A 17,456-nucleotide genomic window follows, 5' to 3' on the forward strand; every position below is an offset into this window, starting at 1 on the left:
CTTTTTCGAAAGACAAAGCTCGGCTGTGGATGAGTTCAGGGTACGGCGGTCATCTCACTCAATCTCACACAAAATCATGTTGGCCAGCTGGACCATGCTATCAAAGCCCTCACACGCACACTTGTCCGAGGGAGAGCACCGTGCCCTGTTTGATGCTGATAGAAAACAAGATTGGAATTCTGAATAGTGTGGAAAAACGCCACTGTGATGGGATTTCATGGTGGACCGAGGATCTTGCATGAACTCCTTCTGCAATTCATGATGAGTCAGGTTGAAGTAATGAGGACAAATGATGACAATTGTCTCTGGACTTTTGCGGAGGTCTGACAAAAATCTGATCACCCTCACCCTCAAACTTGGGTACGAATGACACATCAAAGGGTTGAGGTATTTTTTTTAGCTGTATTTAACAGCGCAACATTACGAGTCTCTTGACCAAATACCACTTGGAACTACAAATGTCCGATAGCCCTTCACTGACACATGCAGTGAAAAAGTTTGATATGAAATTTCATCACGTTTGCCACCCTTTAATGTTTCACACCATCAAACAAATGTACATGAGGTAAACACAAACAGTTTTTAAATGGCAGTTACTAACAAGGAAAAGCATTAACTGACCCTTTGTAGCCCTGTGTGAAGAAGCGATTTCCCCATAGACCTAATACAGTGGTACCTCGGTTTTCGAACGTTCCGGACTTCGAACCAATCGGAGTTCGAACAAAAAAATATTTTTTTGCTTCTGATTTCAAATGAAAATCCAGAACTCGAACACCCCCGAAAAAGCCGTGGTAGAGTGTCACAGGGGAGGTGCTCGCTCTCCACACCTCCGAGGCTGGAGCCAGGGTTTGATGTCCTGTTGTGGGCTGGAGCTGGGACAGGGATGAGGCGAGTCTGGGACAGAGCGTGACTTGGTTTATGACTTTGTCACAGCCAAACTGCACAGAAGCGCACATTCAGAGCTGGACACGCACCGGGCACCTCTTCACTTCTGGAGAGACGTCACTCACTCGGCAACCCCTCCTACATGCAGCGGCCACACACATAGAGGAACAGCCACCTGCAGCAGACACTCTACATTCACTCCTACAAAAGCCTATTTTAAGGCTTGGAACGCATTATTTCTTTTTCCATTCATTGTAATGGGAAAAATCCATTCAGATTTCGAACAAATTGCTTCTCGAACGGCCGTCTAGAACGGATTGTGGTCAAGAACCGAGGTACTGCTGTAAATGATTGGGCCACCCTTTGCAGCAACACGTACTTGATCATACTTAATGTTGAGACAACTTTTATAGTGCTGCGTGGGAATTTTGGCTAACTCACTATGCAGAATGGGAAATAAACCACTAAAAAACGATCTCTAAAGAACAAAGAACAACCCTTCACCTTTGATTTTGACCAAGATTCTGCAGTAAAATGGGGTCAGACACGCTGGCAAAAACAGCGGAAAAACCTCAGTGTCAGGGTCCGCGTTGCAGAGAACCCCATCCCACATTAGCACTTAGCTTATTGAGACAGCAAGTGACAACAGCGTTCCTTAACTTAGCTACAGCACTCAACAGAGAGAGACAAATATTTCAAAAGAGCCACAGATTCAGATGATAATACAGTTCCTCGTCCCAAGATTAACACATCATGGAAATTTCCTTTAAATCTGTTCATCCCCTATTGACTTATTTCGCAAACAAAAATACAGATAGACTAAGGATCACAACCTCCTAAATGGACGTAAAAAAAGGTCCTCTCTCACTAAAATTCTGTCATAAATCAACATTTCTATATAAACTATGACTTTTATTCATGTCTCTGTACATGAAAAGGATAGGCACACTTTTGCCTTGTCCATTCCAAAAATCTCCATAATTGAAACTGTAGGAATAAAGCAATATAAGTCCCGAAGTAACTATCGAAATGTCCTGCTCGGAGTTTTCAAGAGGTTTGTGACTCCTGGCATCCACTCAACTCCTTGTGTATCCAGACAATAAAGAGAGAAGATCTCTGGTGCTGATAGCAGCCGGTGCAGCAGCGGCACTCAGATAACCGAGCAGGTGAAGGCGTTCACAAAGCTTCAACACATCCTCTGATCTCCGACAGGAAAAGACGCGAGGATGCCATTTCCTCCCGGTTCTGCTTTTGTCTCCACTGTGATGTCTGTGGAGGAGCATAATTTCTCACTTCCACACTTGCCTTGCATCTATTCCGCCTGTCAGTGTTTTTAAGTACAGCAGCCACGCTCAGAGAGTAGATTACGGTACTTACAGTGCATAAAAAACACCACAACACAACTGCTAGTGACAGAAGCGTTTAACTTTGCTGCTAGAAATCTCCCCCATGTGGCACTTTCCGCTGCAGCGAGTTGTTTATTATGTTCCAAGCTAGGCATAAGCGATTAAAGAGCTCTTAAGAATCAAAGTGCTATAAATGCATGGAAACACAGCCGGCTGTAAATGCCAGAGAATTAGAAGCTTACCAAAGCTAACACTAATACATGGCAATTTTCAGCTTGATGCTGATATAAAGAAATTACTTTTTTAAGTAAGCAATAAATGCAGTCAGGGGAACCGTAACAGAAGCTTTCTTTCTTTTTTTTTTCCCTCACAGCATAAATCTACAAGCGACTTTTGGATGGGTGCGATTCATGAATATACTTGTTTATTCTTAACACAAACGATAAAATAGATTAAGTCAAGCAACGTCTTAAAGCAGTAGACAGACAGTGTCAACCATCGTGCCCACAACAAAGGGACAATGACAAGAGTGGAATTTGTTTTGGATAATGTCGGTCCTCTTGAATAGAAATTCAAGAAACAAATTAAACTGATGTGAAATAACATGTAATGATCTACAGACAGATGTTACTTTTGAATTTACAAAAGATCTAAGAGAATCAAATACAACAGTTGCGCTACATAAAACGCACATACATAATACTGTAACTATTACAAGTCAATTGATCACAACACCTATCGGGCCCTTCACAAAACATAAACTAGCAAAGTACTCAGAAAGCCCAGACCTTCGCTCATTTCCACCCAACATAGCCCTCAAATAGACGCTTTGTTGAACCATTTGAAATAGCAATTATAGCATGAGTCATATTCAAATGAGCTGATTTGGACGGCGGACGGAGGTGAGTTGTTTGTGGAATAGATTACAATGAGGCAACAATGTATTGTGAGCATACGCCAATGGCTGAACATCCCCAGTCGTATGGTGTAATGCGCTGTTCTTAAGTGACCTACTTGAAGTACCAGGACTGTACAGTACACCAGTTTCATTCCAAAAACTGGTGATTATTATGAACTTTTCATACACCGCTATAGTGGTTGTGCATAGTCCAAACAAGGTCGAGATCCTTTGGGCAGTAAAGTGTCTTAGTGAAGCACATGTTCATGAATGAGCTGGCAGAAGTGAAGACAATATATATATATATATATATATATATATATATATATATATATATATATATATATATATATATATATATATATATATATATATATATATATATAGTATACGTTGTTTAAGCCATTCATTTCAGAAACATTATGTATAAACATGTTTTTGAATACCGAGGAAAATTAAAATATACCTGTCACTGCGTTAAAAAAAAAAGCTATGATCAGATGTGCTGGGGTGTTGATCAACCCATACCCATCATATGCTGGTCAAAAAAAAAATGTTGCAGTGAAAAATAAACTGCAACGTTACATAGATGACACTTCAGTAGTAAAAATGAAAGCAAGCAAGGCTCTGGACAACAAAGAAGGGAAAGTGTATCCAGTGCTCCTTCAACACACCTGACTGCGACCGCGTGGCACTCGTGCAGCACGTGTAAACAAAATCTGTTCACAGTCGAATTTCCCTGACCAATATTTTATCAATAAGGACTGCTTTTACGACCAAAACCTTTTCAGGTCAGCAGGTTCAAAAAACAGAGAGACCTTTCAAAGGTCTCATTCTTCTTCACATTCAAGAAAAAAAGAACAGTCAACAATGCAGGATTCTGTCAATCATTAAATGTGGACGGTAAAAAAAAAAATGGACTGACTGTGCATTCACCTTCTTGAGGGACTTGTTTATTTGAAGCAACTCTGGGGTCCAGCAGAACCGTCTCCTCGCTGCCTGTAAGCAAAAGACAAAAGAAAAATTAAGAATAACACCAAGTATAAATGGTATCAAAGACTGAAAATCATGAGCAGCTAAAGCTGCTGAAATGGCAAACATAGTCCAAGTCAACTGCAGCCAAGCACTTCTTCAGTATATCGCTCATTTAAAGTCACGTGCTCGTGATATGTGCTTTATACTAACATTTTCTTTTGGTACACTGGAGTTGTTTTGTTGATTAAAGGAGTGATTCATTCCTTTCCTTTCCTTTAACTAAGTCTAGCTGGTCTGACATCAAAACATAAACTCACTTTCATGCTCAAAATATTGTGCTGCGTTATCAAATTTTCCCCCTTAAAATTATGGTTGGTATTACAATATATACAGAAGCAGAATTTACACAATCACAGTACATTGCAATGTATCGCGTCACCACTCCTGTATCGGGATACGTACTGTATGACACCTAGTAGTTTGTGGAGCACTAGGGTTAATGTTTTAGGAGATTAATGTTCACTAATGAATTGCAGACAAACATAATAATAATAATAGTAATAATAATAATAATAATTATTATTATTATTATTATTATTAAGTTTGTCTGCAATTCATTAGTTTGTTGTTGTTGTTAGAGTATAGTAGATTTTGAATTTTGTCAGTGTTCCAGTTCCAGGTGTACTACATTATAAAACATGATGTCATAATGAATGACATTTTGCTGAAATTCAAAAAAGAAGCACAAAAAAGTTGTCTCATGACTGGAGCGCTTCCACCCTGGTGTATAGCTTATGAGTAGGGAGTCATCTAAAATTTCATCATTGAGACGCCAACTATTAAAATGTGATTTATCGTGATCCCTTTATCTAAAAAACTGAAAGATATTCATTGTTTTCTGGTTGAAGTTTAGTTGAAGACAATGCTGCAGGACACAAAAATGTCCTGGGGTGTCGGTTTTGGCCCCCGGGGACCTGCATTTGACAAATGCCTTCAAACTTTCAAAACTTCAAAAGTCAACCTGAATGAAAGTGTAGCCAAATATGAAGGGGAACAACTCTCCAAGACATGTTCGGATATCCCTGTCACAACACAGTCAAGCACCAGTCCAGCAAGTGTTAAGCTGAGCAACATCCAGCACAGAGAAAAACAACAGTCCATTCTTTAGTCTCGTCATGAATTACCTGTTAAGCGGCCTTGTTGAAACTGTGATCACTCTGTCCATTCCCGTGCAATGGGCTCATTACACTGATTCATTGCACATCAATCAACTCATCGTGGATGGATCCCTAAATCGATGGTTTGCGGTGACAATGGACAGATATTTTGAGTTTCAAACTACTAAACATCATCAGTTCCCATCACCTGGAAGAGCCCCAGGAGCTCAATGAGTTGACTGAATGCATGACATCCATTTGGAGAAATGTTCCATCATCTTAATGACGGAACATTTGTTTGGAGGGGGGAGGAGGGGGGGACGGTGGGAAGCAACAAATGCTTTCTTGTAAAAGCCAAACGCATGAAATGTAATGCCTGACTCCTAATACCTAAACAGATAATTGTCTCCATTCCAAACGGTACAAGTCTGTAATATTGCCATTTAGAACAGTGGGGGTGCGGAGAACATAGGGCGCGGATAAACAAGCGCATGCTGCTTCACTCGGTTAGGAAACGCGAGCCCATCACACACTCCCACATTGTGATTTTAGGGACTCGAACAACTCCTCGTTGAGATAATTACCCACCTGGGTGGGTTATGCGCGAGCTCAGTGAGACGCCGCGGCGGAGAATATGAATCCAAATGCAAGAATTTCAAAAGACAAAGGAAACCAAAGAATGTTTTTGCGAGGTTCACTTGTGAAGTCTTGAAAGGATGTTGTGGGAGTGTTGTGTTAAAAATAAGTGGAAAATAAAACAACAAAGACTTTCCTTTGACAGGAAAACACACAATAATATTTACTCCGCGAGTATTTCCATCGTTATTAAGCCAAAAGCAAATGCTGCTATTGTGGCAGCCAGGGGAAGACGAAACATGAAAACAGCCATTTTCACAGGAAGCAGACTTTTTTTTCCAACTATGATAATGAACCGCTGCGTTACACATGAGCATGAACAAAGACTCATTTCATTCCGTCCACAAACCTCTGAAGTGGACTTCCCTATTTGTGAGGGAGGGGGGTCACAGCTTCACAATATGCTCTCTATCCCCAGGTATGTTATCACTGCCACTGGCTTTGTTGTAAGATTGCATGTTGAAAATATGAATTAATACCCCTCCACTGAAAGGTTCCCAATCCCAACAAAAGGCTGGACAGCTCTTCAGCTCGTCTAATGGACGCGTTCGCCTCTCTTCACTCAGCTCAGACAAAAAGAAGTGGGTCTATGAATATTTACCACGAAGTAAAGTTATTCCATTAATTACTCTGAGCACACTTACAACTGTAACTGCTCCTGTTACGAAACTTCCCACAGCATTACCATATTAATTAACATTGCTTTTGAAAGCTGTCAATAGACAGGTATCAGCTTTGAAATATCCCAAACATCCCAAGCTTTGAGCTCCTGCTGTCAATAGCTCTATTCAACAAGAGCCGTACATTATTGAGAAAAAAAAAACAAACAAATAAATAAACTAGTCTAAATGTGATAAAACTCACTTTTAGTGAACATTTAGCAGCAATAACACTTCTGTTTTGAACCGTTACTAACAGTAGATCCTCTTCAGTAGACGGTAAGTATTAACTGCACCACTTATTTATAAAAGTAAAATGGGAAGAAGAGGATTCAACACATTGTTCTAATAAACAGCAAATCAATCTAACAAGTTTTGAGAGCAGAAACTTGAGCAGCAGAAATTGCAGAACTTCGTTGGTTTCCTGTTGTTGGGAGTGTGAAAGTTGAAGCACGAAGCTCCGTATTTACACAGTCATCATGTTTATAGATGGAACCTCGATTGTGGATACAACTGACAGCACATAGAGTACAGTAACATTATAATAGCATCTGTAATAATAATATTATTACCTAGATTACAGAGGTTAAGAGACCATCACCGCTCATCAGTCTGTCAGCAAAAATTCACTTTTCATTCACTCATTTGTCGTTTCACAATGCTACTGCCACCTGCTACCTGAGGTCATATAAAACTATTCACTAATATATAATATATATTTCAAATACTTAAAACGATCTAGTTATGGAGATAAAATGCATGTAGGGCAACAACATTGAGTGAGGTCTGTGCTCCAAAGGCTTTTTTTCTATTTCATTTATGTATTAGTTAAAAAATATAGCCATGTTTCTTGTGATTTACACAAAGATAAACAAGGGTTCAAACAATAGAGGAGTCGAAAAAGTGACCTACATGCTTCTCTATTTATGCAATACTATCAGAGACCTTTCTGGATAGTCATGACCATTGTCTGGTTGAAGCCGCCTTTTCAGATAATTCTCGGAATGTTCAACATTAAAAAAAAAAAAAGAGTTGCGACACTGGTTTCTTTCTGTCAAGGTGCTGGATCTGTATGAGGTGCATTGTGTGCACAAGAAAAAGGGCGTAGAGGAGTTTTATTTGTGCAGAGTCAGTGATATCTATATACACGGTCACTGCTGTTTATTTTTCGGGCGTGTGCAGGAGATTTTGCGAGTGACTCTCCTGAAACGTGGGGAAATCTAAAGCATGACTCACTTCTAAACCAATGCAGCTGCTTACTGTATGATCTGGTCTGCCAGAGAGAAAAGGCTGACTACACAATATTTCCTCCCTCATCTCTTCAACTTGCCCTAAAATCAGGGCAGTTGCAATGAAAACAAACACTGCAATGTCTTGAAAGAGGAAAAAAAAAAAAGAGTGAAAAACAACAGCCATTGTTTTCTTTTTTTATTTGATTGGCAGGATACTGGCATTATAATCCTACACCCACTTGGACGGTAAACAACGCCGCTTTCTGACACGCAAACACACTGAAAACTCACCAATTAAACCTGACTTCAATCCAGCCGCTCTTTTTTTCCTGAGCTTAAAAGCAACAGTGTAGTCTGGCCAATGTCAGGCCTGTCTGATCCCCCAGATTCTTTGGACCTGCTTTCACGTTTTGCTGAGCTAAGAACAAAGTATACACAGAGCACATTGCTTTGCTTCTTTAATACCAAGGAGGCAGCATTTCATTCCAGGCCTGGAACAAAGGAGACGCATTTTTGTGCATTTTAATAAGTTAATAGCCACCAAACGTCCAATAAAGTAAATCACCAGAACCCACTTTGCCTGTCTCCTCGGAGTTTGCATTGCATTGATCTTTAAAATAAAAACTGATTTTGTTTTTTTTTTCTGCTAGAAGTCACAGCTGTGGCAGCTTAAACGCACACACACTTAAAAAAGAAACACACCCACCTCCTGTGAAATTTGATCAGAGCAGTCGAAAAGTTCAAGCCTGATCAGACACATGCATTATTGTACACAAACGCAAGTGAAGATTATGCAACTGGCCATGTGCAGCAGACACACTGTCAGTCTGCTTCACATTCCTGCTCGCACCCAGATCCCTGCTGCACTCCAACCGCAGATCCTGTCTGCTATTAATACCAATAAGCTGCAGATTCCACTTCCCCAGACAAAGACGGAGGAGAACGAGAGGGAACAACAAGTGAGAGGTGCTGCCGACGTCCTCGCCACCACAAAAGATTCTGTTGTGACACGCATCGGCAACCTCACGCACAGATTGACTTTCAACTTCATTGCTCTTAATATGCAACACACAAACAGCTAAACACACTCATTTGATGGATCGACAACTACTCAAAACCACCAGGGGCTTTTCAATGTGGTCCAGAGAGAAGAAAGGAAGTTGAGATTAAAAAACTCTTTTTTTGTTTGTTTTGATTCTATTTTTTTCTTTTTTTCTTAAATTGTTTTAATTTGTTTAATGAATAATGTCAGTCAAAGGGCAGATGGGCATTTATAAAATGTGAAATAAACATAGTAAACACAGTGCCACAAATAATCAGCTGAATCGCTTCAAAATTATAGACATGTAAGACAATGTTGTCCTAAAGTGTAGAATTTACAGGTCACATGACTAGGGATGAATCACATTTCCTTTGCTCCAGTGAGAGGTTGTGTTGAGGGTGCAGAAGTCTAGGAAAGATATGCACAAATGGAGTGAGGATTGTTGAAGTTTACGAATGATGCGAGCACTAACACTTTGTGGTGTCACAGTCAGACACAGGAAATGTCTGACAGTGTTGTTCTTCAGTGATGGATGTTGATCAATTCTTCCCTCTACAAGCTGAATGTTAACCATCAACTTTCAGCCGTGGTTTTCAACTTTGTGATTTTAATTACAAGAGCTGAGAGACATAAAAATAATCTTTTTTTTTCTATATATTTTCATGAACAACTTTTCACAGAGTATTTGACAAATAAATAATAGGTATTTAATATACTGAACTGACATAAAACTTACTGAAAGAACAGAGATTGACAACCAATTAAAGAAAAAATATTTTAAAACAACAAAGTTCCAGCAACTCATTAACTCGCCACACAATGACACATGATTGTGCAACAATAGTAAAACATCTGTCAAGCTGTGCTTCCTCATTGTTGTTTTTGTTACAACACATATAAACTAGAAAGACCACTACAGAATTTACAAAGTGATTTACAGTTTCACCTTCAGCTCATGAAGGAGAACATAAAACCTAGGGAAAGTTACCTCAAGCATGTGAGCCGTCACTCACCAGGTGAACACACCTACTATCAGCCATGTGACATGCGTGCACACACACACACACACACACACACACAACCGTCTCCGCCGGCATTCCATAAAAGGAGAGGAAGGAGGAGAGACAGACAGCGCGGCAGCAGGGGAAGATAATGAAATCTTTACAGACTTACCCGCTAACAGTGAAACAGACTTTCACCATGGTCAGAGAACTGCGAATCGATGCAGGCTCCAAACACGCGCTGTGAGTGTGTTTTCAAATCCACTCCTGAAGAGGAGAAATCTGCCACTGAAAGTATCAGGTTTGAAGTAGTTGAAGTAGCGTGTGGTATTTGAGTGTATTTGCTTGATTGTGTGTGTGAGGTGGAGAGAGAGAGGGAGCGAGAGAAAGTGAGAGAGGGAGAGACACACACACACCAGAGCAGCAGCAGTGTTAAGAGCAACTAGAGGTATGTGGTGGAAACTCGACAAAAGCTGGTGCCTTGCTCTAGATTAAATATGCAGGAAGAGGCCCCTTTGCATAAACACAAACACTCAGCAAATGAAGAAGTGGCACAGAGCAGATGCCTGCTGAGAGCCGTACCTGTCCTGGCCTCTTTTAATTAGACAAGAGCAGGCAGAACAAATGAACAACAACACGGTCACATTCAGAGCCCAACAAAAGCCAAGAGAAAAAAGGAAAAACACTGGCTCATGCTGACGGAATGAACTTAATGAGAAAAACAAATGAAGAGGCTAAAAACGACGCTAATCTAATAATAGAAGAGGAAAAATTATGATGACAGATTTTATAAGCTCGTGTTGGATCGTTTTATAATGAGAACTGTATTGACCGCTGCAGTGCATTGTGGGACCTTCACGTGGTTTTAAAATTGAACTCAGAGACACAACCAAAGAACCAAAGACACTTGATCCACCAGTCACAATGCGGTGCGGCGGGATGCTTTCCTTTTGATGACGCATGCCGAGGACTGCCAAAACCAACTCATACAGTACTTTCAACTCATTTCATTTTGGAATCCTTGTTTCACATGTTTCAAGTATTTAAAAAAAGCAAATCATTAGTTTATTGCTTCACACCGAATTACCTATCAGCGATTGGTTGTTGGCATTTTCATTGAGAGACTGTAAAAAAAATAGTCTAAAAAATAGACTTTTTTATCCCTGGGCTTTCTGTCGTGTACATGGCATTCTTACAGTAAGTATAGTAATATTTGAAAGCGCTTTGGTGACAATGAGGGCTGCACTGTCAATTGCATTTTTATCATGATCACAATTTCGAAACTTGAGAACTGGAATTGTTTCGTTCTGAAAATACATGTGTACTTTTATTTATTTATTATTTCATTCCTATTTAAAGTTTAAATGTTTCCGGAATTGTGTTTTCCACGACTAATTCATATATATCTTTAAATTTTTGCAGGCAAAGTTTAACTTTTTTTCGGTCTTCTCTGCCTTTGAAGAGTCTAAAGTCTGGTGCTAATTTTGCACCTTCACTGTTAATTCTATATTGGACATTTAATAAAGGGACAATCTTACCAACTGACGACTTTCAAATACGAGTTAAACATTAATTACACTTTATAATATCACATTAATTAGGATAAGTGGGTCATTTTAGGAGTTGGCTCATCAAATTTTACATCCCCTGATTATACTTTGGCATGTCGTCTTCCTTTTACAGATTAAAGGTTCTTGAACACCAATGGCACGAAATTCGGAGGTGAATATTGAGGCGGCTGTTGATGCACTTCGGGATAGACGCGAGTAAACACATAACATTCGCAGCATGCAAGTCACAGCGAATAATAGAGCCGGATGAATTGCCACCATTACGGAATCACAGAAACAATCGTGGAAATGACTGATTTTTTTCTGTGTGGAAGATGAGTGTGTTTTGCGAAAATAGTCAGGAGGGAAGCTACTCTGGAGGCATAGATAGCCTGGGGGGCTACACCGCCTGTTGGCTGGACGCTTCTATTTATCCACCTTTCAATGCCGACCCGGTCCTCTGTACGATACCGGCTTTATCATACACACGCCGTCATCATATTCAATCTCGCAGCTATTATAATCTATATAGCTAATATAATCGTTGTCTTTGTAGTTTTTATGTGTCTTGTCGTAAAGGACCGGGTGCTTGCATTTGACCCCAATCCAGCGGAATGTTTCGGTATGTGATAAGTCAACAGCGAGCGTGTCGATTACTCAGATGTGTGTTCAACCCAAGCGAAAAATATCGGAAAAAAACAAGAATAATCTGGAAAAAAAATAAAAGCCGCAATTTCGCTCATTGAAATAACATTGCGGATGTACTGGCTAGCATTGAGAAACAGCAGGTTCGAAAAAAAAAAAGAAGTAACAAGTGGAATGTTCAGAGGAAAAATGCTCATCTGGTAAGTAAGAATATGAATGTATATCCCATTGCATGGAAACAATGAATCTCAAATTCCAATAAGAGAAAACGCGGCAAAGAGAAGGTAATACGATGAAGTTCCCCATCATTTTCAAGAAAGGAATGCAGAAGCAAGTGGTGAGGGGGTTAGACTCCTGATGAAAGCTACCGGGCAGTTGGGATTAAAAAAGCTAAACGCGAAAGAAAGAGCCCCATCAGCCGAACCTGGCCAGATAATCAGGGGGTTGACGTCTTGTGCTGAGTGACATGAACAGATCTGTCCAGAAAAAAAAAAAGACATTTTCATGAAGTCCTCTCAAACAGAATGGTGAAGGGCACGAGTCGGGCAGTGGTGAGGGACGTGGAGAGGCAAAAAACGGAGTGCTATGACATAGAGCACAGGAAAATAAACAGAGTATATGGTTTCAAAGGAAAGGGGGGGACACAGGCATTCCATTGTTCAAGCCAATTATCAGTGGAAAATAATAACAACAGATGGATCCAGAGCGGCCAACTTGTGCCGGAGCACCCTGGAGCCGGAGAACAGATGATGAAATGTGAGAGTGCTGTTGAGGGGTGTGTGTGTGTGTGTGTGTGCGTGTGCATTTGTGTGTAAGAGGGGAGGGTGGTGGTGCGACAGTAACGCAGCTTCACACACCAGATGTGAACTTCCACAAGGACAGTATAATATGTGCTCTTTGGCCACAACTTATGCCACGTGGCTTGGAATCTCCAGACCATAGTGATCAACACCTTCGTGGCTTCAGAGAAGAGGTCCGCAGTTCTGGGGTCATCTGATGTCAAATGACACATATGGTTCCCATGTTGGTCTGTGATGGAGTCAATTTGATGCATTCGTCATATGGGCAACAAATAAAGTTGGGCTAAACACTGACCTCAACGATCAGATGGAATTAATCATCTTACAAATATCAGCGTTGGGGGGAGGGAGGTGGTCTAATTGGAGACGGGCTTTGCTCCCAGCCATGTTTTATTGTTTAAGAAACAAATGAATACATTGTTGGATTCGTTCCCTGCGCTGATGAAAGCGACAAATGGAGCAGTTTGGACAAAAAAACACTTTGATTCCAGAGGCACAACCTATTCTTCTTCATTGAATCAAACACTTCCACACTTCACCTCGCGGCCCCTCTCATCCAGGACCATAAACAAATTCATAAAAATACTAACTGCCATTAATCTATACGACAGAATAGAGGCCCCTCACCAAAAATGTCATTTCTACACATCATTCTAAACTGTTGGCCGGATAACTGCGTCTATCTAAAACAGAGAGAAACAGAGTGGTCATTCTTTCATCCATCAAATGCTGAAGATGGGTAAAAGACATCAAAACATCACATCTAGTCATTAGAATGGCCATTTTTCTCCTTTGGAATTTCTGTTATTCAAATCAGCACTTATCCCTAATGACCTGCCGCGATGTTTCCATTTGATGTTTTCCAGAGAGCCTCCCGTTCACAGGCGGCCAAGTGGAAGTAGGACAGAAGCAGACCTCACTGACTCTTGCTTCACCCACAGATCCCTCATATCAGCCACAGACTGACAGGCAGCTCAGGGGCCACGGTCTTGAAACAAAACGAATTCTCTTTGCCATTGTCAAGGGTGGGAGATGTCGGCAGATACGAGTACAAAAGATCTGCCCTTTCTTAAAGCATGAAAAAGGAAGGTTTTCATTTCATTAACTCGGGTCTAAAGCGTAATTGTCTCCCAAAGGCCTAAATCACCAACAGAAGGATATTAGAACAAAAAACAGCTTCTACTTCAGTCAGTTTAGGGTTTTCTGTTGTTGTGCTCGCTTCCATACTTGAGGAGACAACTGGACTATCAAATGATGCGGAGGGTTAAACTTTCTCTTTTACACTCTTTTACTTTAATACTGGCGTAAGAATGTGCATCATAACAGTGGACTCTCGACGAGGCATCTTTTCGCGGTTCCATCCAATAAGCCGCGTGAGGTCGAACATTACAGATCAGGAAGGAGGTCCTGTGATTGTCTGAGTTTATGTGCCAGTCCATTAGCGAAGTCACTCAAATTTGAATTAAAGTTTTAGGAAATACACATCCAGAACAGCCCTCGATTTCAAGTGCTAAAAAAGTAGAGAACGATATACATGACTTTAAGGTCAACAGTTACGGAGGACCATGAGGTACCCCTCCTCAGAGACACCCCTAAAATGAATCAACAGGGGTGTAAAACACCTTTTTTGGAAGAGAGCCGTGCTTATAATGCTAGTAAATATCATATCAATCTTTGTTTCTTGTCTTGGTTTTACTTGGATGCTACAGACCATCAATAGTAAAAAGCAACGCCTGACTTGAGGGCACCAAATGAAGAATCCAGTAAAGGCATATTCAGATGAAAACTTTCCTCTCACCTGACATCTCTTTGTTCCACACCCGCCATACAGTTACTATTTAAAATTCTGAGCAAATTATGATTTGAAAAAAAAAGTTCAAAAGAAAGTCCGTCCTCTCGCTTTTCTTTACCCTTCAGTACATGAAAGAAAAGATAGTTCACTCTGTAGGCTAATTCTTCATCATATATGTATACACATTATCACGTATGGCTATAACTAGCTAGCAAATATTAACACATATTTCATATTCCAGATGAACTGCACACACTAATTTGACTATCTAAAGATGTGGATTCCATCCACACAGTAGTATTTTCCACAGTCACTTTTTTTTGCCATGTTAGCGTGTACAGTAAGTTTGGAGCGTAGTTTGGCCGAGGATTTGGATACTGATGATTATTTAATCTAAAAGGGATAGTTAAAGTATCAGAAGTGGCTTTTTGGAAAATAGGTCCAAAACGGAATCTGTCCGTTTTAACCTCCAGACCACATAATGACACCTCCTGATCCAGATGATGGGGTGTTGCTAGTAAAGGATCCCGATGACAAAAACGCAAACTTAAGCGATTGTCACTTCATGACATTTCATGAAAATACATATTAAATAAGTGGAATTGCATTGCTGCACTTTAACATTTTGTACTTAGGTTATATAATGGCGCGGTATGACGGCAAGAAATCCACCGAGAATTTCACACAAGAGGAGCAAAAAAACAATAATGGAAAATGTATCCAAGATTTAATTAGCTTATAAGAAATAATTGCCATTAGCGTATCTCCTCAAGTTGGGTTGTGAGGCGGGGGAGGGGGGGGAAGGAATCTTATTTTTGGTCGATGAGGAGACAAAAGGTTTTCAAACAGCAACTGATGGGCCACACGCCATTTTAGTACACTGACATTAAGGTCGAGTTAATTAGACTATTGTCATTTTAATCAGGGCGGCTCGGCGTCCATCACATCCTGAAAGAGCCAGAGGACTTCAAAAGGCTGTGTGTGTGTGTGTGTGGGGCCTGAGGTGTCACCATCCTCTCGCACCCTCTGGGTTGGGTACGGTCTGGTTCTCTCACATGCTTGGAACATAAATGAGCTGGAGACGCACCAAGGAAACAAAGCAGCCCGGAGGATCACCAGGGGAGCCGACTCGCCCCTGCTCTTCTCACGCCTCCGCTCATTTGAAAATCATTTCAATATCAAATATTTGAAATAATGTGCGGCTCTCTGGCTGTCAGATATTCAATAGGCCCTCATTGTGATTTCCATTAGCATTTAAAACATAATTAATTTGACAATATTTTCAAGGTGGTTACCATTATGTCACAATGCTGATTTATTTCTGTCTGATTTCCATATTTTCTGACTACAATAGTGGAAATACCCAAGCAATGAATGCCAAATGATGAATCAAGAGTGTTATTAATCTACAGGGAATATTAATCAAGGCAGACAAAAGACTCGGTTTCGTGTTCTCTTGAGGAAGATTTTGGCAGCACTGGTGATTAAAAAAGAAGAGGACACCAGTGTTCCTGAACAGGAAGACTACGAGTGATTTTCAGCCAATATGTGGCAGTTACGAGCAAGAGAGTAAATCAAAACATCTCCAGCCGCAGTTTAGTTTAGGAGTGAAGAAGAAAGAACGACACAAACCACTTCATTTCGCCATATGCCACCGACCCCTCACCTCAGGGCACAGAACCGTCCACGTCTGTAGTCGAGTGTCTGGCCCCAAGCACTTGAACAATCCCTTCTCCACTCATCTCCGGGCAAAGTACATTGAAAAGAATGGGACTGGTCCGGAAAGATTTGACAGTCTGCCACAATTTCCAGTGTCTGTTTACGATTTGATTAATAGTTCAACATTTTTAACATCAGCCATGAATATTTAACAGGGTGTGAATATTAATCTGAACCGAAATTATCATCTTTCAATAATGCAATACGGGCATTAATAATGCAATGAAAAAGAATGTTCAGTCAAGTTGAGGGAAAACTGCAGACCAAGAAAACGAAGCTGAGAATTGAACGTACCGAAGACAGCAAAATCTACAACACGGAGGCGGAACTGAACGTGATGGAAACATCCAATGGTATGGCATCTTAAGAGAAAGCATGCATCAGCACATCGTGAGTTTCTGAGAGACGTCCACACGAGCCGAATTAAGAACTACTACATCCCTTTCTGCAGAGGTAAGTGCCTGTCACAAGTGAGCCCAGAACAGACTTGAGGCCAGGGAATCATGACCGGGGATCGGCAACTGCTAGCTAGCTCAGTGGGCTTGGCCAACCACCAACCAGTGCCGCTACATACACAATGGAACGGACAGCAAGTAGAAGAGCTTTTGCTGGGAAAGACATGCGACGTGTCTGAAACCCGACACCAAAGCTGAGCATGCTAGAGTTCATGATCGTATTTCTAATTGTACTTCAACACTTTCAACACAACAGTCAACACTTTTGATCTGATCTATCCCGCACTAACTTCACATTGTGGTGCTGCCAATTCCTTCCATAGCGTGTGGTCCTGGAACGTAACCCTCGCAATAAACAAAGGAACACTGTATAGGTAAACCAGTAGTAATCTTATGTATTAGATATCAGCAGAGATTGCCAAGGCGAAACTTGAAATGACAAAAGTGAAATCTGGCTCTTGTTTAGCAGCTTCCTTTCATCAATAGTTCTAACATTCTAACACAACAACAACCAGGCTTTCATTCTTTTCGTACACCATTAAACATGATCTTAAACAACTTTCTCATCACACAGCTGTCCCTCAACTGCTTCTCAATGTCGTCCTAAGTACACAGGATGAGTCAGGACCACGGGTTACTGTCTCCACTTCAGAGATAAAGAAGA

General features: G+C 40.7%; 1 protein-coding gene across 11 annotated transcripts in view; it reads right to left on the reverse strand.

The window, feature by feature from the left end:
- Positions 1-17,456, reverse strand: part of foxp1b (forkhead box P1b) — a 169,131-nt gene that overhangs the window by 103,814 nt on the left and 47,861 nt on the right. For 7 of the 11 annotated variants that reach the window (XM_053866984.1, XM_053866985.1, XM_053866986.1 and 4 more), the window contains one exon: positions 4,066-4,128. Coding sequence is in view for 7 of the 11 variants with exons in the window: in XM_053866990.1 (XP_053722965.1) it covers positions 4,066-4,128 (63 nt within the window). In the remaining 4 variants the exon portion in view is untranslated. Of the gene's footprint in view, positions 1-4,054; positions 4,129-10,003; positions 10,023-17,456 lie in introns of those variants that run through there. The other 4 variants (XM_053866981.1, XM_053866980.1, XM_053866982.1 and 1 more) reach the window with 2 other exon arrangements.

Source organism: Synchiropus splendidus, chromosome 6 (assembly GCF_027744825.2).
Source record: "Synchiropus splendidus isolate RoL2022-P1 chromosome 6, RoL_Sspl_1.0, whole genome shotgun sequence".
Taxonomy (NCBI): domain Eukaryota; kingdom Metazoa; phylum Chordata; class Actinopteri; order Syngnathiformes; family Callionymidae; genus Synchiropus; species Synchiropus splendidus.